This window comes from Hippopotamus amphibius, chromosome 9, assembly GCF_030028045.1.
Source record: "Hippopotamus amphibius kiboko isolate mHipAmp2 chromosome 9, mHipAmp2.hap2, whole genome shotgun sequence".
Classification (NCBI taxonomy): Eukaryota; Metazoa; Chordata; class Mammalia; order Artiodactyla; family Hippopotamidae; genus Hippopotamus; species Hippopotamus amphibius.
The window spans coordinates 88,345,446-88,369,311 of NC_080194.1; the positions used below are offsets into that span (position 1 = coordinate 88,345,446).

The 23,866-nt window shown below is 46.6% G+C and overlaps 1 protein-coding gene across 3 annotated transcripts in view; it reads right to left on the reverse strand.

Annotated features, from left to right (window-relative positions):
• Window positions 1-23,866, reverse strand: part of SORL1 (sortilin related receptor 1) — a 162,717-nt gene that overhangs the window by 44,088 nt on the left and 94,763 nt on the right. For all 3 annotated transcript variants that reach the window (XM_057748986.1, XM_057748987.1, XM_057748988.1), the window contains exons 21-28: window positions 23,286-23,424; window positions 17,818-17,991; window positions 16,346-16,459; window positions 12,590-12,712; window positions 10,891-11,010; window positions 4,832-4,957; window positions 1,426-1,533; window positions 51-182 (exon numbers count right to left, since the gene is read on the reverse strand). In XM_057748986.1, coding sequence (XP_057604969.1) covers window positions 51-182; window positions 1,426-1,533; window positions 4,832-4,957; window positions 10,891-11,010; window positions 12,590-12,712; window positions 16,346-16,459; window positions 17,818-17,991; window positions 23,286-23,424 — 1,036 coding nt within the window. The remainder of the gene's footprint in view (window positions 1-50; window positions 183-1,425; window positions 1,534-4,831; window positions 4,958-10,890; window positions 11,011-12,589; window positions 12,713-16,345; window positions 16,460-17,817; window positions 17,992-23,285; window positions 23,425-23,866) is intronic.

Genomic DNA, 23,866 nt, shown 5'->3' on the forward strand with positions numbered 1-23,866 from the left:
CACCCCCCACTTAGTCTCTCCAGTGCCCCCTCTCCCTCCATCCTACTCACAGCATCCGGCAAACACTGCATCCTCGTCGGAGCCATCGCGGCACTGGACGATGCCGTCACACACCATGGACTGGAACAGGCACTGCTGGCGGTTCTTACACACGAAGTCCATGAAGCGAGTGCAGAGAGGCTCTGCAAGGGTTCAGTGAGGGAAAGAGGCCGTGAGCCCCCAGGGCTCGGGGCCTCTTGGGCCCTGGGAGGATGCAGTCCCACATTTGTGAGACGGGGGTTAATGGGCACCATCACCGAGCACTTGCTTTGAGCAAACCCTGAGCTTTAGTACATCGTTAAACTCTCAGGACAATATGATGAGAGGTTTCACTGTCCTGTTTTCCAAATGATGCACAGGGGATGGCAGTGCTAAGTATTTTGCCAAGAGCACACAGTGGATGATGGTGGAGACAAATCTGAAACCCAGAGCTGCCTGCCATCAAAGCCCACGATCTTAACCACTATCAATATGACACTGACTCTCTAATATGGGGCTTGGCAAACCTTCTATGAAGGACCAGTATTACTGACTGAATTGTAGCCACCCCCTATTTATTTATTTATTTATTTATTTATTTATTTATTTATTTTTGGCTGCACCACATGGTTTGAAGGATCCTAGTTCCCCGACCAGGGATCAAACCCAGGCTCTTGCCAGTGAAAGCGAGGAGCCCTAACCACTGGACTGCCAGGGAATTCCCCCGCCCCAATTTATATGCTAAAGCCCAAATACCCATTGTGACTGTACTTGGAGACAGGATTTTAAGGGGTAATCCAGGTTAAGGGAGATAAATAAGGTTAAAAGGATCAATAGGAGCGGTGTCCTTACAAGAGGCACCAGAGATGCAGGCACAGAGGGGACCACATGAGGACACAGTGAGAAGATGGCCTTCAGACCTGAACTGCCACACCGGCTCCTCCCTGGGGCTCCAGGCTGCTCTTCCCAAGGATGAGCACCGCTGACCCCAGACAACTTTTCTGGGTCCAAAGAAAACTGGGTATACAAAGGGTCATCAGGCCTAAAAATGTTACCCGAGTGGTAACTAGCAACTAGTAAAACCAATAAAGTAGGAGAAATAAGTGTCCAATTCCAAACCGCTGGTCCATTTACAGGACATACTACAGCTGAACAATGATGATCATAGGTTATGACCTAATTCCACAGTCAGCCGCCATGGCCCCCTCCCAGCTCTCCACCCAAACCGCGCCTCCCCACCTCCATCCCTCCATCCCTCCATCCCTCTCAGAGTCCTGGTCGAGCACTCGAGGTCACCTCGGCTACAAGCTAACTGCAGGTAGGTACCAAGGAAATGAAAGCATTTAGTCCAATGTGTGCCCTTCACTCACATCCACCAGGCACCCCCCAGGCCGGGCGAGGACTCACCACAGTGCTGTTCGTCAGAGCCGTCCGAGCAGTCGTGCAGGCCGTCGCAGTGTTTGCTGGACGGGATGCAGGTACCATTTGGGCAGCGGAATCCGTTGCACTTCTTCTCTGGAATGTGATTCAAGAAGAAGCAGAATAAGGAAACAGGCATTCACATCATTGTTTGCGGGGGTATAAATCTGTGCTACCCTAAGGAGCGCTATCACAGTTACAGATGTACAGACACAGTGACCCTGCAATGGCAATTTAGAAAGGTAATCTCCCTACACGAGTGAAAAGTAATGGAGGCACAAGGTTATTCATTGCAGCACTATTTGTAATAGACTGAAAACCACCTACGTACCCATCAATAGGAGACTGTGTAACAAATGACTGTGCACAGAAACACTAGACTGTTATAAAGAGACTGAAGAAGCACTCTGTAAAAACATGTCCGAGATATACAGTTATGTGAAAAACCAAGGTACATGGCATACTACATGTGTCAAATAGGACAAAAACATGAAGTATATTTAAATCTGCATAGATGCACAAAAATATTCTGAAAGGATACACAACAAAGGGGGGGAATGGCAGATGGGGAGAAAAACATTTACTATTTATCTTCTTATACTTGCTCTGTTGTGAACCAGGCGAATGTGTTACCTACTCAAAAAAAATTTTTTTTAAAGAAAAGCTTCAAGTGGATGGAAAAAAGGAGGACATGAATCGTGATTAGAAACTATTTTCTTTTTAAGCTCTCTTAAATCACTCACCATCTTCATTCTTCGGGAATTCTAAACCAAAACACTTCTGGAGAAAGTTTGTCCTAGAAATGTTAAGAACCTTAGGTTTCACACTTAGCATAGAATTCTTAGCACTGGGTCACCCTTTCTCCTGAACAAAGAGCTATTACCAGACATTTGGCTTAAAAATCACTTCTAGCAGGTCAGTTGCAAATCCAACTCTCAGCAGGATAGTTCCGGGAGGATCAGGGATAAGGCAAGAAAATGTGTGTTTTAATCCTGTAAAAAGTCATCATTCTTAGGCGATTGTTCAAAGGACATCAAACAGAAACAGTAAAGGAGTATCGTGAGTTGGTGAAAAAGTTAATGTCACTCAGCATAAAAAGGTTTTTCAAAACTATAAAATTTAAATCATATAAGACAAATTCCCACTCACTAAATTAGTGAAAACAACTCAAAAGAGAAATCAAGGGAGACTTAGGGAAACATATGCTATAGCACTGATGGAGAGCCTTTTACTATAATCGTTGGGAAAAAAATCTGGAAACACTTAAAGAGAATCATGGAAATAGATCAGAACCTTTGACCCAGCACTGAGGGACATACCCGGGGATAAAACTCAAAGGAAAATTAAGTCTTCGTTTCCAAGGACATTAACAGTTTTACTATGCGTGACAGAGTGAAACTGAAATTACCCAACCAAGGGCGTGACTAAATATAGCAATACAAAGAGAAAAGGCACCTGCCATGAAGGTGAGAACTGCAGAAACACACAGACACGTAGAAACATCTTTGTTTACTACTGTGCCAGGAAAGGAGCAGAACACAGAGCAACGTGTAGACAATGACTAGAACCCCGTGAACATTAGGGTCGTAAGGTATGAAACAACATAAAATATGTATGCTGGTCTCTGCCCGTGGGTGCTGGCATAAAGCTCCTAAAGCCCTTATGATTTCCTGGGTGGCAAGAGTGTCTTGTGTTCTCATGAGGTGACTCCTGGACAGGGCTAGGGTGGGGGCAGGTCACCAGAAAAGCCACGCCACGATTAGAGGCTTGGCGCCTTCCACCCCGCCCCCGCCCCAGGAAGAGGAGAGGGCTGGAGACCGCGCTCACAATGGGACACGCCTCAGCGACGGGGCGCTCCCCCACCCCCACCCTGCCAAGTCCCACAAGTACACGGCTCAGACGGCTTCCAGGCTGTCGAACATGTGGAGGTGCTGGGAGGGTAAGTGGTGGGGCCTGGAGAGGGCAGGGAAGCTGCACGCCCTTCCCCATACCTTGCCTTGGGCATCTCTTCCATTTGACTGTTCACCTCGCTCCTTTACCATATCCTTTTATAATAAACTAAAAAATGTTGTTTCCCTGAGTTCTCGGAGCCATTTTAGCAAATTATCAAATCCAAAGAAGAGCTTATAGGAACCCGGATTTATAGCTGGTCGATCAGAAGAACATGTGACAACGTAGGACGTGTGACTGGCATCTGAAGTGGGGGAATGTCTCGTGGGACTGAGCCCTTCCCCTGTGGGATCTGACGTCATCCTGAGGAAGAGAGGGTCAGGACTGAGTTAAATTGTAGGATACGCTGGTGTCGGGGAATTGCTTGGTGTGGAAAACACACACCTGGTGGCCAAGAATTGTCAGAAGTATTGTGTGAGCAGAGTATTGAGACTATAAAGGACAAAACAGGGAGTCTTTCCCACAGACACACAGCAAGAGGATACAGATAGAGAGCTTTAAAAATATTTGGTGTGGGGCTTCCTAGGTGGCGCATTGGTTAAGAATCCGCCTGCCAATGCAGAGGACATGGGTTCGATCCCTTGCTCCAGGAAGATCCCACATGCCACGGAGCAACTAAGCCCGTGTGCCAAAAAAAAAAAAAAAAAAAATATTTGGTGTGGAAGGGGAAAGGTTGGGGGGAGGGATAAAGTAGGAGGTGGGGATTAACCTGTACACACTATTGTGTACAAAATAATCAGCAAGGACCTGCTGTACAGTACTGTCTACTCAGTACTCTGTAATGGCCTATATGGGAAAAGAATCTGAAAAAGAATAGATACATGTGTTTGTATAACTGAATCACTCTGCCGTACACCTGAAACTAACACAACATTGTAAATCAGCTATACTCCAATATAAAATAAAATTTTTTTTTAATTTGGTGTGAAAAAGCATTTCATATACTGTGTTTGTGTGGCAGCTATTTTGTGGTTAATTTCTACGGATTATCTCAGAATCCTTTTTAAAATCAATCATATTGAAAAAGTTCTCCCTTGAGTGGTAAGCTGTTTTCCCAAGAGACCGTAACAGAGCCCTCTTAGCCATAAAATAGGCCGTTTATACAGGACTTTGGGTAATTTCTGGCAGAACCCTGGTAATGTGACTGTATTTAGTGCTCCTGGTGGGTTAGCGGAGGTTTCCATTTCTTTTCTTCAAAGTCGTTAATGGACAAGCAGTGAGGCAACCTGCTTGCCCAAGAGTTAAGACTACATAACCCAGGCCTACACATCGCATGGCAGTGTCACAAGGAAAGTGCAGGCTCACTAGGGGTCAGAGCGGGCACCCGGGCACAGCCGGGCACCCTCCCATCTCCTGGTCCATCTGTTCTCTCCTCTCCTGAGCAGCAGACACGGGAGATGCTCTGGCTGGGGGTAAGGTTGGGGGGCAAAGCATCGGCATTTACCGCAGTTGACGGGATCCTCGTCAGAACCGTCTTGGCAATCCATGTCACCGTCACACGCCCACCGCTGGGGAATGCAGTGCCCGTTGTGACACTGGAAGTTAGAGGCCTCACAGGTGTGATAGATGGCTGCCGGTGAAAGAGAAGAGAGAAATGGTCAAGACCTCCCTCACCTCCACGCCCCCATCACCGTCAGGGGCCAACGACTGAGAGAAGGCTTGTGCCAGACCACAGGTATGACGTGGGGCTGCCCTTAAGGTCGGCTGCCCTTAAGATGAAGCTCAGCCTCCTGAATGGGCAACAGCTTGAGTCTGTGGGTTTATCAGTGTTACACGAGCACAGATGTACATGTTAAAAAAAACAGTCACTTTTACAACACCTCATGAGGTATGGCGTATTCCCCTTTTACAGATGAGAAATAGGCTTAGGACACTAAGAAGCTCACCCACATTCACAAAGATAATGAAATAATAGCCCCAGGGCTGTCCAAGTCCAAAGCCTGTGCTTTCTCCACTCTACCTGGGTACTTTACCTTCTACTCATCCAGATTCTGCAGGAAGAGGACATGCAGTATGCACTCAGGGGACTGGGTTCTAGACCTGGTCCCCACTGTGTGGGGTCTCAATTTCATCATCTGTATTCATAGAGACCCTAGTAAGTTCTAAAAGACCATGATTTTATTATTTTTTTTTAATTTTTTATTTTTTATTTTTTACAATAAACTGCATATATTTAGAGTGTACTATTTGGTATCCCAATCTCCCAATTCATTCCCCTCCCAACCCTCCCCACTTTTCCCACTTGGTGTCCATATGTTTGTTCTCTACATCTGTGTCTCTATTTCTGCCTTGCAAACCGGTTGATTTGTACCATTTTTCTATACTCCACATATATGTGTTAATATACAATATTTGTTTTTCTCTTTCTGACTCACTTCACTCTGTATGACAGTCTCTAGGTCCATCCATGTCTCTAAAAATGTCCCAGTTTCACTGCTTTTTACAGCTGAGTAATGTTCCATTGTGTACATGTACCACATCTTCTTTATCCATTCATCTGTTGATGGACATTTAGGTTGCTTCCATGTAAAAGACCATGATTTTATAATTCTAAATAAACTACCCAATTTCAAATGTGTAAAATCTCAGGTCCAAAAAGAATAAAAGCTGTACCCAAAATCACAAGGAAAACAGACCCCAGAACCTAGAATTGTCTAACTTTCTGGATAATCAAGAGAGACATCTACCAGCCAATAATACATGGCATCCTCTACAATTATTAAAAGGAAAAACAAAAAAAAAAAGGCAAGTGAAACAGTCACTGTTATAAATTAACAGGTTCATTTGCATGCACAGGCTGAGGCCACCTGGAAGTCATTTAGAAAACGTCTCAAAACCTGGGTCAGAGACTATTTCATATGCATAGTATCTGCCCCAAACCCAATCAACACTACTAATCACCTTCTCCATCAAATTTCCTTTTCCTCCTGTGACACACAGAGCAGTTTGTGTCTGTTCATTACTAAATGAAAGCCAGGGCCAGCCTCGTTGACAACCAGCATGCCGTAATATAACCAAGACAGACGGGCTCTCTTGGTTTAACTATGTGGACAGGACGTTCTCGTAACAGGAGGTAAAACAAATAAAAGTGGGTTGTTGAGTGCAAACCACAGTTATTTATTCAATTGAGATGGTTGGTAACAAGTGACTCAGGGGTTAGGAAAATGGGCCTCCAATGCCCTCTAGAATTTCTATCGCATTTAAGGCTATTTTTGGCAACAGCCTGAAATACAAAGCGCCTGATTTTTCAAACCACTTTACAACAAATGGTGGTCCATCATCTGTTGCCTTATCTCCTGGAAGACCAAGGCTATATCCGGTAGCATGCAAATAAGTCTACGGGAAGTTTCAATATTCTACAACCTTTGGCAATCAGCATCCATTAAACATCTTTTTAAAATATACTTATCTCTGGTAAGAGGAATAAATGTACCATGCATGTTACATGAGCTTTGCCCCAGTAACAGCCATTGCCTGGAATACTTCTGATTTTTTGGTTTCACAGATCTGACAGCCCTTTAAAAAATTCCTCACTAAAGCCTTGCTCGCATTCATAAAAGATACTGTCACCTAAACTCACTGCCATACTGATGTACTTGTTATTATTCAGCCTATGCATTTCAATTCCAATTGAAAACAATTTCAGAGTGCTAATGGAGTTTCCAAATGACAATTCTGGGAGGCATGTTTGAGATCTCCAGATTCTATCACAGAAGCTGAGCCAAGTAAGACTAATTAATTTGTACGATTTCATTTAAGTGGCCAGGTAGGGCTGGAATGTTTAACATATTCTTTTTCTGAATTTTTCTGTCTTCTGAGTAACTTACTAGCTTTCTGACATTGAGGGTCTGATGAATGATACATGCTCAATCGATAATATTTTTTAATTACAAGGATGAAAGAGATGGACTTAAACACAGACTAAAGAATCTGGGGAAGATAAAGAAGAATCCTTTGCATAGCAGGATTCATTGTGACTCTATGAATAGAAGGGCTAATGGGGTAAATGATCATGAAATTAGAATATCAGGGTTTCTAATAGAGGCCATTATCTTCCTATTTAACTCTCTGACTTGGACACAGCTCTCCTGACTCAGCAAGACCCTCTTACACCTGAGCAAAAGCATTAGCCAAATAAAAGTAGGGCAGGAGAGATGAATTAATTACTGTGACAAGAAAAGCAGTGCCTTATTACAAAGCATTGGACTATTAGGAAATGAATGAAGAAAAAGAAATGCTAATATCAACACAACTTGAATGATGAATAATGCAAAAATAACATAAAGCATAAAGAAAAGAGTACTGAAAAATAAAAGGCAGAATTTGAAAAAGAACTAAACAGAACTTCTAAATATAAAAAATATAGTCATGGAAATAAAAACAGCTGAATGGATATGTGAAATAGCAGATTAGATTCAGCTGAAAAGAGAATTGTTGAACTGGAAGAGAAATCTGAGGAAGTAACTCAGAGTCTAGCACAGAGTCATAAGGGGACAGCAAATCTAAAAACCAGAGGCATGAACACCAGAATGAGACAGTCTAGCAAGTGGCTGAGAGTCGCTGCTGAAGACAAGAGCAAAGTAGCAAATAAACATAGCTGAAAAGAGTGGCTGTAGTTTCCCAGAATTGATAAAAAACATAAATCCTCAGATTTTAGAAGGAAAACAAATAGGATAAATGAAAATAATTCCACACCTAGGTAGGTGAAACTCAGTAACAAACCAACACAATGCTAAAAACCTAAGGACAACTGGAGAGAAAAGAATGTCAGATGGCTGTCTGAACAGATAATCTGATAGGAGAATTTAAATCAACAGAAAAGAGGTCAGAAGGAAAGGGAATAATTCCATCAAAATACTTAGGGAAAATTACTGCGAATCTAGAAACCCAGATCCATCTGAATTCAGTTTTGAGACTGAAATAAAGACGTTTATATAAATGAAAACTTGAAGTTCGCTACTAACAGACTCCTGCTACAAGAAACACTGAAGGAGGTATACAGAAAGGAAGCATTAGGTACAAGAAGCAGAAGTGGTAGACAGGTAGTACCTATAAATAAGTTTGGCCGTTACAAAATAATAGCAACGGCTAATTTTAGGATTTTTAGAATGTAAAATGAAAATACAAGTATTTTGTGTTTTACAATACTAAATACAGGGACTTCCCTGGTGGCACTGTGGTGAAGAATCTGCCTGCCAATGCAGGAGACACAGGTTCAATCCCTGGTCCGAGAAGATCCCACATGCCGAGAAGCAACTAAGCCTGGGAGCCACAATTACTGAAGCCTGCGTGCTCTAGGGCCCGAGTGCCACAACTACTGAGCCCACATACTGCAACTACTGAAGCCCACGTGCCTAGAGCCCGTGCTCTGCAACAAGACAAGCCACTGCACTGAGGTGCCGGTGTGTAGCCCCCGTTCACCACAACTAGAGAAAGCCTGTGTGCAGCAACGAAGACCTGACACAGTCAAAAAAAAAAAGGTACTAAATATATACTAAGTATGTCAGTATTGAAACTGTGGGTAGAGACTGGAATCAGAGCAGGTCTAGGGGAGGGGGAAGATATTAGGAATACGCATGAGAGGTCTAGTGCAGGGAGAAATAAAGGAAACTCAATTCCATGGAAAGCAAAACAGGGGGAGGGGAAGAGCCAAGAAGACACCCAGCACTGACCATGCATGAGAGCCGAGGCCCACAGGAAGTCAGCATGCCTCAACCCATGTTTTTTGGTTCTGCAAATGATCTAATTTACCAGGCCAGGAAATGAAGCAACCTACCACACACCATAATGAGCTCACATCTGACCTCCAACTATTCTGAGATGACAAAGAAGAATCATCTTTAAAAGTTTGGAGGCACAGCCATTGGAACAAGGCTGCAGTTGTGGTGCAAGCACTCCACACTTCCCCAGGTGGCCCTGCCAGAGAAAACCAGAGATAAAACGATGAGTCTATGACAAGCCCACCCACAGAAACGAAGCTGTTAATTCACTGTGGAGGACCAGCACATGCGGCTGAAACACAAGTATGACTACTGTGGTTGTGCTAACAAGATGTTCAATCACCCTGCAGTTTACCCACGGAAATGCCCAGGTGCACTCCTCTAATTTATTAACCAGTGATCCACCCAAACCCAAAGCTTCCGAACAGCACTCATGTGCTTCTTGGGCTGATGGCAGTTCCTTCGGGGACCTTGGTTATTTCTCCTCCTGCAGGCCAGGACTGTGCACAGAGAGAAGCAACCGCCTGCAGCCCTTCCAGAAGCAGAGGTGCAGACACCGAGGCTGCGCCAGAAAGGATATGAGGGGGTGGCATCTGTTAATATCACAGCTCACCCTGCGTGATGTACCTCGCCTTTGCAGAGATCCATTCACTCCTTCAAGCCACATAAGGTCCCCTCTAAACTGCAATGAATGGAGAGTTACAGCTGTGTAAAATTACCCAATCAACAAAGGTTCTCTGAACACTTACTCTGCCAGGTGCTGGGCAGTGGGAGAATATAAAGGAGCAAAAGATCATTTCTGCCCTTCACAAACCAAACCTATTTATGTGTGGGATATGATAACAGATCTGCCTTCTTTATATTTGCTTTTACAAATTAGGAGGCATGCTTTGAGCTCCCGGATGCTGGGCAGTGTGTAGGAATTGCTGGGATACCGTGGGGGCAAGGGAGATGAAGACACAAGATTTACAAGTGATCTGATTCACAAGAGTGAAGAGCCATTAATGATGGATGGCAAAATGGAGCCTGAATTACTAGACCTGCCCTCACCACAAAAGGGTTAAAGGAAACATCTTTATCTCCATCACTGGAGAGATTTAGGGGAGAATTCAATGACAATTTCTAGAGGAGGATGCAGAGAAAATTAACTCGTCGGGTAGTGGAATTTGTTTTCCTGCCTCCACAACCTCCCCAACTCCCTGCTCTCCCCGAGTCCATCATAACGTATGCGGCCCTCATTCGTTCATTCACTCATTCATTCATTCACAAAAATAGTGGAGTGAATGAGTTAACCTAACACCCAACAGAAGAATTAGAACATTACCTTATATTCTCATATTGTTCCCAACTTTATATTAATGAAATCTTACCCCAAACAGGTGCAAGCACAATTTAAGTTTTCACTATTTAGGGAACCATCGATGTTCCATTCCAAAACATGAGCTTGTTCACTGCTACTCAAAGTGTGGTCCCCAGGCCAGGGGCCAGTCTGTAAACTCTTTGTTACTGGTCCTAGGGAAATAAGCTTGAGCCAAAATATAAAACAACTATATCACTCACGACACTATTCAGTTAACATTCTTTCACAGCAAGACTTTCTCGATGAAAGAAGTGGAGAGTTAGGTTAGCTTTTCGGCACAAGCTTATCATAGACCAGCTCTTTGAGAAGCACTGATCTTGTTGGTTTCTAAGGTCCATTTCTTAGAGCCTAGATTCTGTGATCATGTAGGGCTGCAATGCTACCCAGCACACGAGCTGCTCAGGGAGTCCAGGAAATACTGACCAGTACAGTTGGCTTCGTCAGACCAGTCCCTGCAGTCGTTGTCCCCGTCACACACCCAGGAGGAGCGGATGCACATGCCAGAGCTGCAGCTGTATTCGTCTACCCGGCACTGGTGCAGTTCTGCAGGTGAGACCACAGGTAAGGATGTGAGCACAAAACCTTCCAAAGGATTCTGTCTCCGAGGTCAAAGCTCCTAAGAGTTAGAGACGCACCCAATATCCCTATTAACACTGATGCTCCAGAACGCACGTGTGAAGACTTTAACCAGGGACGGAAAGGCATGGAGGATGGTGCCCACATACAGCCAGCCCTCTGGATCCGCGGGTTGTGCATCCACGGGTTCAGTCAACCGTGCCTTATGTACGACGTTGACGATCCATGGTTGGTTGAATCCGTGGGTGTGGAATCCATGGATATGGAGGGCCGACTACGGGACTTGAGCATCTGTGGATTTGGGAACCCATGGCAGGTCCTGGAACTGATCCCTTGTGGCTGCGTGAACGGACCATGAGCAGAGAATCTGAGGGACGGCTACTGCTCAATGGTCAAACGTGTGCCCAGTGAGTGGGTGAAAGGACACCTTAGAAATCTGTAACCACGTGGCAATTCCTTCCCATGAGAGTAAAACTGGCTATACACGTTAACCCTCTGAGTGCTCAGGGGGATGTGGGAGGAATGAAGTGAGAACAGTTCTCAAGGACGGTTTCCTGGAACTTTGTATTTTTACAGAGATGAAGAAAAATTATGTAACCCCCCCCCCCCCCCCCCCAATTGCTCTGAGAGCCAGGCTGGCAGCATTTCCCCCACTCCCCTTACTTCAGTCCCAGGGACTCAGACTCCCTGCTAGTGATGGTGCAGACCCTGTCCGGAAGCACAGGCACAACTGGACTGGACCCGCCCCCAGGGACAGGCAAGGAGCCTGCGGGGCCTCACCGACCCCTCAGAGTGCGGGCTCAGTGCCCGCCCCCGCCCCCTCCAGGCCGGCGCGCTCTGTGTATTGCCCAGTGTTCCCTTCCGTGACAGACGGTCAGCAGCTAGGGGTTTGGTACGCAGAGCCCATCAAGTAAGACAGGCTTCAGGAAACTGACCGGGGAAGATTATGCAAGAAGAAGGGCATGGAAACACACTTCCAGTTCCCTTTTCTGACACAAACGAACTGTGTAACCTTGAATAAGCCCCCTGACCTCCATGGACCTCGGTCGTTTCATCTGGAAATCAGAAGGACTGAACTAGAGAATCCCCACCACTCCTTCAATTCCAACACACTATCCTCCTAAATAAAACTTTCCATTCAGAAAACAGATGCTTACACAATGGTTGTGCCACCTGCTGACTTCTAACAGGGTTTACTGAATTAGATCAGTTAAAAAACAAACAAACAAACAAACAGTTCACAAAGGTATAGCTCTGTGTCTTCAGGAAGCTAATCTCACAGCCACCCAGAGGCGTGGGCTAAGCCTGTGTAGCTGTTAATAACTGCCTGAATTCACTCAGAAATCTTCCTTACTCTCACACGCATGCGTACGGCATCTCTGCAAGTAAGCAGGGTCCATCACTTTATGAATGAATCAATCCTACCATGTGGATGGAGGTGGCCATGCAGCTGTTGTCATAAATCCCACAACGTGTTTCAGAAATCCTCCATTTCCAACCCGCTGCCCTCTCCAGAACGGGATTCCTGGACATCACGTCCCCTTACCACAGTGAGTTTCATCGCTGTTGTCGCCACAGTCATCCTCAAGGTCACATTTGTAGGAGAGGGGGATACAGGTCCCAGACTCCTGGCAGCGGAACTGGGTGTCCAGATCACAGACGGTCGTAGCTAAGATGGGAAAGAGAGACAACATACTCATTAGGTCCAATCAGCTCCGTGCAAAGACAAACATCCCACTGGAAAGCCAACTGAAAAAGAGAAGGAAGCAGATTTTAATTGTAATGTGAATTTCAACAACAGAATTGAAACCCAGACTTACAGAAAAAATAAACTGCCTGAGAGCCTGAAATTTACAACCAAGGGAGATAAGAGGCTATCTTTCCATGGACGGCTTCCAGATCCAAACAGGACTGGGAAAAGTGAGAAACCCTCGTCTAGCTGGGAGACAGCATGATGCACTAGATAAGCTCCTAAGATCCCCTCAGACGTGACAGTGTCTTTCAAATAAGGGGCAGAAATACCTTTATCTGAAAAACTACCATTAGAAAGCCCAATTTCACACACGACGCTGGTCCCTCACCAGAGAGACGACAGGGGGAGGGTGGAGGTAAAACTCTGCAGCAGGAACAGGGGCCCTGCAGTCAGGCGAGGTGGGGTTTCAAATCCTGGTGCTGCCTCTTCCTCCAGCAATTAATTTTAACCTCCCTGAGCCTCAGTTTCCTCCACAGCAAAAGGAAGATGAGGTAACATGAGCAAGCACGTGTGATGACAGACACAAAGACTCGACGTAGGTCTTAATTCTACCAGCCACGACTTACTTTGCCCAACCCCTCTGGGCCTCTATTCCCACTACCTACCCTCCTGGCACTATTATGAAGGTCAATAAGGAAACAAGTTTGGGACCAGTGTCTATCACTAGGATGTAAATATAACGGGCTCTAAACAAATGCCACTTCTCTTCCCAAACTTCCTCAGGCTTTGGGAAAGAAGGCTGCTCTCCGGAGCAACTGATCCACAAGGAAGGACATAACAGAAGAGAATCCTGGGATGCCAGTTGGGGGCGGGGTGGATACCAGGAAGTGAGAAGCAGGAGGCAACCCTGCAGTCAGATGTCCCAACAGCGCTTATTTGAGGCTCTATTTCTTCTCCTAATTGAGCTCGTGGTGGGAAGCAGGGGATGAATGCAAAAATGACAAGACTGCAAGGGATTCAAGTCAAAACCCCCACTGCCTGACAACCACCCAGTGCAGGAGCCTGTTGAAGAGAAAGTGGGATCTGCAGACAGCACCCCTCCCGCATCTGCTTCGTCGCCACGCCTCTCCTGTTCCCTGGCAGCTCACGGGATGCCTCGTTTAACTTCCAGACAGCTTTGCCCAGCCCGGGAATAGCGTGCCTGCCCCCTCCTCCTTGATAAGGGAGACACTCGGAAAGGCTCAGATAGGCACCACTCTCCCTGCTGCCAGGCTCCACATCTTATCCCCTGCAGCCCTCACCTCCTCACCTCTGCCGCATCTGACTAGTCGGACCTGAGCCGTGGAGAAATGCAAGAAAGCAGAGCAGAAAGCAAGTCTCAGGGTCTCAGGAGGGTCAATCCTGGCTGACATTTGCACCAAAACAGGAGGAAGGCAGAGCCAGCTGCACACTTCACCCTGAAGAGAAGCTTAAATTCTGCATGGAAACCTGTGAGGCCACAGCTCAGGAGCTGGTGAGGAAGAGATTGAAGGAGGTCTTCCTCAAAAAACACTGAACCAATACAAGACCCCAGCTTGTCCATGTAGTAGAAACCAAAGCCCAGCGACCCAAGGAGGAATCCTGAGCTACTGGATTACTAGGTCATCTAGTTCACAGCTCTCTGCTTCTGCTACGCCTCATCACATCTGGGCAAGTTTCTTGCAATGTGTTAATTCTAAGAAGTGTCTCCTCGCCCACTTGCTCCATAACAAACTCCTTTCCAGAATCTGCTCCAACAATGTTAATATTAATTAATGTTTGTAAGGAGCTTTGGCTATTTCCTCAAAACTCCCACACCTTCCTGAGACCCTGGTAGGTAGAGGAGGTTTGATCAGTGTCCCTTTTGCAAAAAACACACAGAGACTAGTGCCCTCCCAAATCTGCCGTCAATAAGCTCCTCTCCCTTGGTGTGAAAGGCGGCCACTGAAATCAAGGAAAAACGATTAAGGAAAGTTTTGGTGATAACCTCCTACGAGCCAGAAAAGGCAGTACATGGGACTGCAGGGCCCAGACGAGTTGAACGAGTTGACAGCTTCCGAAGTTGCTTTCTGGGAGGAGTGGCGTGGGAACCGACATGAGCTCCACAGATGGCTGGAGAAATACGTCTGCCAGAGGCAAGGTGGGTACGCAGAGACGGGACCCACCCATTAATCTGTCCTGACAGCACAATGATAAATGAGCTCTTGGATTTCCAAAGGCAAAATATTCGAAAGAGAAGCCTTCAGACTGGCCTCTGGCTTCCATACTCTGGCCTTTCTCGCATCTCATTCATTCTACCCATGCCTTATCTTTCCAAAGGGAAACTCTTATCCTGTCATTTCAACGGCTCCAAACTGTTCTTCTGATAAAGTTCAAAGGTCCTTGCTGCTCTGGGCCCCACGCACCGGTCCACCCTCCCCTTGCCCCACAGCTCCCACTCGAGTTCTCAATAACCCGCATCGCTTTCCTGCCCACGCAGCACACAATGGCCACGGGGCTTTCGTCCATGCTGCTCCCTTGCCCGGAACTCTCCTCCCTCCGTCTCTGCTTGGCTTGCCTCTGCCCACGCTTCCTAAGGACCTCACCTCCCCAAGTTTGATGGGGGTGACCTTCCTGAGGCTCGTGGCACTGTCCCATCGTAGCACTCATGGCTCGAATGGACCTGACTGCTTACTTCCCTGACACCCCCTTCAGACTATAAACTCCGGGTCCGCTTTGATCACCAGTGGATCCCCAGGTCCAGCTCAGAGCCTGGAACACAGGGTCCTCGATAAACCCGTACTGAGTGAATGTGTGAACTTCATATTACTGACTGACACCTCCTTAGGAGATGATGTCAAAGCTACTAAAAATTAACTGGAGAAAAGATGGTCAAATTCATAGTAAATAGATTATCCCTTACAGTTATTTGTTCATCCTTAAACTTTGCTACACAGAATCACATACTTTTGAACTTAGACCTTAGAAATTACACTGTCTAAAGATGACATCTACACACAAACATACGAATGTTCCCACATCCCAGGCCAAACCGGGCATCACCAGTCAATTAGAACAATCTCTCCTGAGCCTGGCAAGCAATTGGCATCACCTGACCTTAGAAATTACACCGTCCAAAGATGACATCTACACACAAACATACGAATGTCCCCACATCCCAGGCCAAACCGGGCATCACCAGTCAATTAGAACAATCTCTCCTGAGCCTGGCAAGCAACCAGCATTAACTGACTGGAGGTAACAAGGTAAAGCCTGTTTCCCATCTCTAAAAAGGCTAAACACTGAATTTATAAATCAAAGATGATCACCTGGTCACCTACCCCAGGTCACCAGCTCTATTCACAGTGGAAGAGACACAGTCAGAGCCCAGACTGCCCGACTCTCAATTAGCTCAGTTTCAGCCATGCGATGCTTACTTGTAAATCTCTTGGTATGGAAATGTGTTTCCTCCAGCCACTTAAATGGGCATCACTGATCACGGGGTTGGTGGGGGAGCCCCAGACTATAGGCCCCACCCAGGAGGTGCTGACCAGCCATTCGAGTAATGGGAAACGCCTATCATCCCAAAAACTTGGCCAGGCAGGGACTCACGGCAGTTTCTTTCGTCGCTCATGTCCCCGCAGTCGTTGTCAAAATCACACCACCAGATGCTGTTGATACAGTTCCCATTGCTGCACCGATACTGGTTGCGGAGACAGGTGTTCTCTGGCCATCAGGGGAGACAGAAGAGGAAACAAAATCAATATCATTCTTCCTGCTGGACCACAAGACTTTCTCTTTTGAGTTTGCATTTGTCTTCCTCAAATAACACGCCTCAGACCACAAAGGGGAAGAAGGATGCCACGCATACTTGCCCGCAGGGAAGCAAGCATCCAAGGAGGACTCCTTCTCTCCTCTTTTAATTAAAATTGAGGGAGAAGAGGCATTTAGGAGCATCAGAGGGGGTTACGATGATAAAAAGGAGAGTGATGATGTCAGGTGGGTCTAGGTCGGCATCAGTGTTATAAAATACTAATTCCACAAGGAACTCTTTAAGGGACCGTGTACAAAGTATCCAAACATATATTCAGTATATCTATAGCTATATAGTTTATACATACTATGGTCACATACATTCACACATATTCAACTTATCAACCAGGAGGGTTATGGAGATTTGCTTTACATATTCTTGAGGATTTTTTTCTACCCCATGACATCTTCAAAGCAAGCAGTTATAATTCCTCACACAGGAAAAAAATGCACTCTTTAGCCAACTAGGTCGAGAACACGTGATGACTGGCTCCTGTTTGGATAACCAAAGGCATTCTGACGGGGATACAGAGAGGCCCTTTTGTCCTCCTCCTGGAATTCAGTGTCTACCCCTTGTCTTTCCAAACAACTTTTAGACAATGTCTGCAGCCTGAAAGAGAGTCTCCTGTGTCTTAGAAGAAAAGGCTCATCTTTTTTTCCATTTGTATTTCTAAGAGAGCCCAGAAGGCCACTTTGGATAAAAGGAAAAACTAGACAGGAAAGAAAAATTTTACAGGTTTTTAGAAGGAAAATGTTAGAATCTGTGTGTTCAGACTGAAAGGGGGAGCGGGATGAGGCTGCTGCAGCCAGGGCTTGGGAGGAAAGACTCGAAGCCCTTTGCAATATTGGTCAGAAAGTTTCAACGTTTCCAGGCTGGCAGGGGGAAGAAACCACTGGATGAGATGTGGTGAACTTTGAAGGAGTCCAACCAGCCCTTTGGCCAAGTTAGGGTGGTCCGACTCACAGAAGCAGGAGAAGCTAGATGTGGAGAGTGGATGAGGAGAGGAAGAGGTGCAAAAAGAAAAGGGGGACGTGGAGGAAAGCCTGCACCCCCCCCCAATATTAAACCCAAAAGCAACTCTTATTTTTAAATGAACAGTGTGGGCGTGCTCTGAATGAGGGCTGAGGGACCACAGGCCTTGGAACCTGAACAAGGATGCCTGTATCTAGGGGGGTTTTATTTCTACCTTGGGCATTTTCAATAACCCAAACAGGAGTGCATCGAGGACACTGGGAGGGGGGACGACGGGCAGAAAAGGCAAGGGACGCACCTTCTTTGACACACGTGTGGTTCTTCTGCTGATACCCGTGAGGACACGCGCACATCAGGTCCCCAGACGGGAGGATGCTGCCGGACACACCCTCTGGACACCTGCAGCTCCTAGTGTTGTTGGCCTTGGGCAGGCACAGCAGGCTGCAGGGCCTGGACACACAGGCATTGCTCCCTGGAGCGGAGACAGAAGGCGGCAGCAGCGGCCAGGTTAGCACACGCCAGGGGGCGCCGAACACAGGCCTGAGAGCCAGGGCGACCTCCTGCTTTCACAGACCCAACTATTGGAAGCTCAGGAAGAGAAAGGTGCGTGGGTGAGCGTGAGCCAGGCCCCGGCTAGCTGAGACAGCCTGGAACCAAGCCAGGCACCCACTGGTCCTCCTGGGAATTTGGAATCAGGATGCTGAGACACCACAGGGTAGGTGGGGACCTGGAGCCGGGGAGAAGACTCGTGCCCCGTGGCTGTCACAGGTGACACACAGCATCGAGCCAAAACCTGTGCAAGTCAGAGCTGCCCAGGTAAGATCAGTCTGAGGCTGAAGCTGACTTAGCAAGCGAAGAAAGGATGACACTGGGACCAGGCAGAGGGAGGGGAAGGGAAGGAAGGACGGCTTTGCCAGGCCCAGCCCCAGTCCCCAACGGTGCACCTGCACCTCCTCTCTTGAGCTCCTTCCTATGTGCCTTCATTCTTTCCATAGCACTTTTTACTTGAGTTAGCTTGAGTGGGTTTACTGTACCTTGTGACCCAAAAGCCCTTAATTAGAACATAACACCTGAGAAACGACAGGGATCGGACAAAAACCCAGACCTGCCCTTCTCAATTCCTTTGTGCCGCAGCACAGTTGCTGAGCTCAATGAGGAACCAACCAGATACCCATTCGTCAATAAACCCACATGCCATGAAGCCACATAAGGACTGGTTAACGTTGACCTAGCCCACTATTTCCAATCTTCTCTCTGGTTCAGCTTTGCAAAGAGACTGCCAGCTAGAGTCCATATAATCCTTCACTGCACTCTCAAGAGAGGATCTTGGGGCTTCCCTGGTGGTGCAGTGGTTAAGACTCTGCCTGCCAACACAGGGGACACGGGTTTGAGCCCTGGGTCGGGAAGATCCCACATGCCACAGAGCAACTAAGCCCGTGCGCCCCAACTACTGAGCCTGCACTCTACAGCCTGCAAGCCACAACTACTGAAGCCCGCGAGCCACAACTACTGAAGCCCATGTGCCTAGAGCCCACGTTCTGCAACAAGAGAAGCCACCACAACAAGAAGCCCGTGCACCACAACAAAGAGTAGGCCCTGCTCACCACAGCTAGAGAAAGCCCACACGCAGCAACAGACCCAATGCAGCCAAAACTAAATTAATAATAATAATAATAATAAAAGAGAGAGAGCATCTTTGTGAATGGACAGTGGTGGAAAAGGTGTTACCCACCTCCCCAAAGGCTTTCTAGGAAGGAGAGTGAGGTCTCATAAACCATTTCCTAACAACTGAAAATATGATACAACTATCAGGCAACGTGAAAGCCACGTAAATTAAGAAACATACATTTTTCCTTTTGCCTGTGACTATTCAACATTGAACCTGGGGAAAATAAACATAAATACTTGGATAAAACTCAACTGATGAAGATTCTTCAGCTGTGCCATTTCATAGACAGAGAACCCCAACAGAAGAATCAAATCCAAGTAATCTACTTCCATCCAGCCAAGATCTCAGCTATGCCATGCCTACGTTGGTCTGCACTTTGGGAAACAGGGTTCATTAGTGACAGTCAGTATTGAGATGGGTGATGACACACTCAGAAGCCTCGGATGTGTTGGCACCTGGTTGGTGTTCACCTAGCATTGCACATAAAAATAAAAATCCCCATGACACAGCAACAGTGTTGCTTTGATGCTAAGGATTCCAGAGAACAAGGCGTTACCAAGTAGATAAAATACACCCACTGGGGAGAGATCTGTGTGACGAAACATGAAACAGGCAAAAAGGGTTTGCAAATGCCTCAATCAGCCTTTGGGTTGGATTATCACAGTGAATAACCTGCTGAGTGGAGCAGAAATGCCAGAAACCAGCTCCCCCTCATCTGTTCCGTGGACACTGTCCCTTTATCTCAAATGCACCTGCCGTGGGCTGCAGGAGGGAATGCCGAGCAACCCCGCCTGGGGTTCTGAAACACGTTCTTTGTATTCAAAGGACGCCATATCATTTGACGTTCCCAGAAATTGCACAATAATAGACTTATTTGAAAAATACTCAACCACAGGAGTATTTTCACATAGGTTGTATCTGTAAAATAATGTGACTTAACATTTTCACATGCGGGGCAAATGTTCCCACCCAAAGACACAAGAGCCCAAAGTGCAGAACCCAAAGGGAGATTCAGTAATTCAGGAGACTGGTCTCAAGAGATATGAATGAATCTGCAGTCTGAGAGGCAGGGCCAGGGACAGACCCCAAACCAGGCGACCACGTCACTGACCCAAGAGATAGGCAGGGCAGGAGCAGGTGGGCAGGTCCAAAGCCACAGCACAGACCACAGGAGCACTAGTCACAGAGAACCTGGGAGAGCACGGAAGGAGGATTCAGCAGAATTCCATGAGAACGCAGCCAAAGACACCTCACCCAGGATGCCATGGTCTTGTGTGGGTAAGAGTGACAGCTGACAGCCTTCATCCCCAGAGATGTTCCTTTCAAAGACCAAACATTCAGCCCCACAATGTCTTCACTGGGCATATCCAGAACATCTTCAGATTTCCTCTTTGGAAAACTCCTCCAAAACCAGGTTAGGAGCCAAAATTGCTATTATCTTGTTTAACGATCTACACACTTGACCGTTATCAAAATTAAATCCACCCCATATAATAATTATTTGCCCTCATTATAGACATTGAAAAGCATGTGCTTATTGCAGGTTCTGAAGGAGAATTCCAAGAGCTCCAAAATATTTTAACCCATTGCAGCATCAACTGAATACATTAACAGCCTTGCAAAGGAAGCTGTTTAAAGAAAAAACACTCTTTACGAAGAGTAAATTCCAGTAACGCTGTGTAAAAAACAGCCAGGTATAAAGACAAAAAATGCATCTGTTTACAACCAAATATTCCAAATGGACAAATGCTGCAAGTGAACAAAATTCTTATCATAAACAAGAATCAACCAAAATCTAGTACTTCTCAATCACTGTTGTATCCCAGGGCACTACTAATCCAACAACAGATGAGAGAGGGAACTGAGCAGGATGGTTTTATTGAAGTTCAAACTTTGAAGTCAACTAGGTCATGGTTCAAACTCTCACCACTTACTACCTATGTGATGGAGAAGATTACTGAATCTGACTTCCACATTCTCATCTATAAAATGGGAATATTAATAATACACATGGACTTGGGAAGATGAACTGAGGTTATACAAGCCCACTGAGTAAATAAGGGTGGTGCTTATGACACAGCAAAATCCCTCAGTAAATGTGGTTATCACTGTTGTTATCGCCTTACACGTGGCTAGTACAAAGTCCTGTATGTGTTAGGAGCAGACAGCAAAGTTAATAAAATTTGACTGGCACCGGGGAGTGCCAAGACCCATCATGAACTTGCAATACTGTCAGCGTCCATCAAAGCAGGCAGAATAGAACAAACAAGTTCAAGGCCAAGAGGCACCCACTGCATTACAGGCAGTGCTGGCAGCCAGATGCCACTGCAAACATTTTGATTTAACCCAAACCGGCCTAAGAGATGACAAACTTGCTTCTCCGGACCTGCATCTGTAGGAGGGAGGTCCCCTAGAAGCAAGAGACGGGCTGTGATTTCCCCCTTCATGCCTCAAAGAGTCACTTTCCTTTAAACTAGCCAGAGTAACTCCCAGGTCACAGGCATGACTGCACGGCAGCTGGGATGAAATGACCAGCCAAGACTGGAGGAGGGGAACCGGGGTTCACTGGTTCATCTGAACATGGTGTTGCAGGGGCTGAGGCTGTGTGCTCAGCCAACACACGCCGACAAGCACATGTCACAATGCAGACCTTCTCTTCTGGATAGGGTGATAACTTAGAGAAATCCTGACAATCTAGCAGGGCAGGTCAGTAGGCGTGGGTGTCCTCCATCAAAGGCCCTGAGATTTTAGCCACTGGTGCTGGAAAGCACAACTCCTTTCTCTCTCCCTATTTCACAGCGGGCACCTCCTCTAAGAAAGAATGTGACTTCGTTTCATGGCAGAACCGGAACAAAAGCCCAGCTCCTAAACAAGTGAGGAGCCCTTTGGGAAAGCTACTTCATATCTGAGCTTTTGTTCCCTAGTCTAGAAACCATGGCTCATAATTCCAGCCCTGCCCGCCTCACGGGTCAGCCGTGAAGACGTAACAGTAACGCAGACTTCCATTTCTAGGATGCTGTATAGTTTTCTAAGCATGTTCTCATGCTCTCTTCATTAGTCCCTAAAGGACAGCAATGATATCTATACCTGTATCACTTCCCCTTGTCAATTTTCCCTTAGTGCAGGGCTGGCCAAAAACCACAAGACAATATCAATGTCCTAGTTCAAAACAGGAAACCTAGCAGTCTGTCAGTAAAGGAGAGTCAGCAAGCCCAGGATGCTATTTAATCCTGCTGAGATATAGAGGGCTCTTCTTAAAGGGACTGCTCTTTCTGGGGAGGACCCTTAGCCCTCTCCTCTAGAATCAATAGTATGGTTGGGAGATGAACCAGGGGTAAGAACAGTGAGGTAAGGAAGAAGGCATCCTACTGAATAGTCTTGGACCCCAGGACCAGCCAGTCAGAGCCTGGCAGCAGTTCCTGAAGCCTCAGTTCACAATCGTTCAGATACCCATTCTCCAAACCCACCAGCAACGCTTCCCTCACCTCTCCAGCCCTTCTTCTTTCAACGAGTATGAACTGAGCAGCTATTGAGTGCTGGGCATTGGTTAAGATTACTGAGCAATACCAAAGACAGAATCTCCTTCTTCGTGGGGTTTAGAGTTTCATGGTGGGGACAAGCACATTAAGTCATCATATAACTAGACCTCGCCTTACAAGGGAAGTAGGGCCCAATGAGCAGTCGGTCATCTGGGCAACCAGAGAAGACGGGATCCTGTCGGGAAGCAGCAGCTGGCTGTGCACGCAGCACAGCGTCGCTCCCTGTCAGGGTGCCAAGCGGGGATTAAGCGCACACTGGGCCTCTCCAGCTGCAGCAGAAGCCACACCAGCCATCAGTGTGGGGCCAAAGGCAGGAGGAGGGTGTAATTACCCACTGAGCACCAGCATTCCAGGCAGGCAAAAACATGCCATCTTCCAGCTGTTTGTGTATCATTAGAAAAGAAATTAAGATGTCATTAGGAAGAAATTAAATAATGTGTATGTTGTCGTGACAACAAAGATTTGGCTGCCAGACCGTGCCTGAGCAGAGATTGCCCACACCCAAGCCCCTTTTGAGAGATCAGCTCGATAGAGATGAAGGAGGAGATGCTGCCTTACCGGTTGTCTTCCCCCGGTAGAAAATCTTCAGGTCCATGGGTCCCGTGAGCCGGCTCGCCAGAATCGCCACCTCAGATCCACTGTATTTGGAAGCTCGGAATATACTGAGCTGTGACCAGTCATCCCAGTAGATCTCATTCTAAAAAGAAAATCTCCGCTCATTAGTCAGCTCTTCTGTCTTCTACTCTGGACCCTCATTAAGAGGACACCTAACATTCACTGGCTGAAAGATCACCCGGATCAAGGTTCCACTTAAATTCAAGAATCAGTGATTTTAACCATTTTGGATGCTATCCGATAAGCATTCAAGTTCGACCACAAGTTCAACCCTTCAGTTCAAAATCTGAAGAACCATTTTGTGTTCTAGAGTCAAAGCCCAAGTGACAGCCCCACGCCCCTCCATCCCCGGAGGCAGAGGTGGGGTGGGGCTCATCTCATGACATCAGGGAATGAAGAGAGCAAACCTCACAACAGACCGAAACACGGAGCCAAAATGAGGCTACCGACGCTGAAAGGCAAGGCAGGAATTTTCATGGGATGCAACCTTGAACTTCAACCTTTTGAAACATGAACAGTGAGCA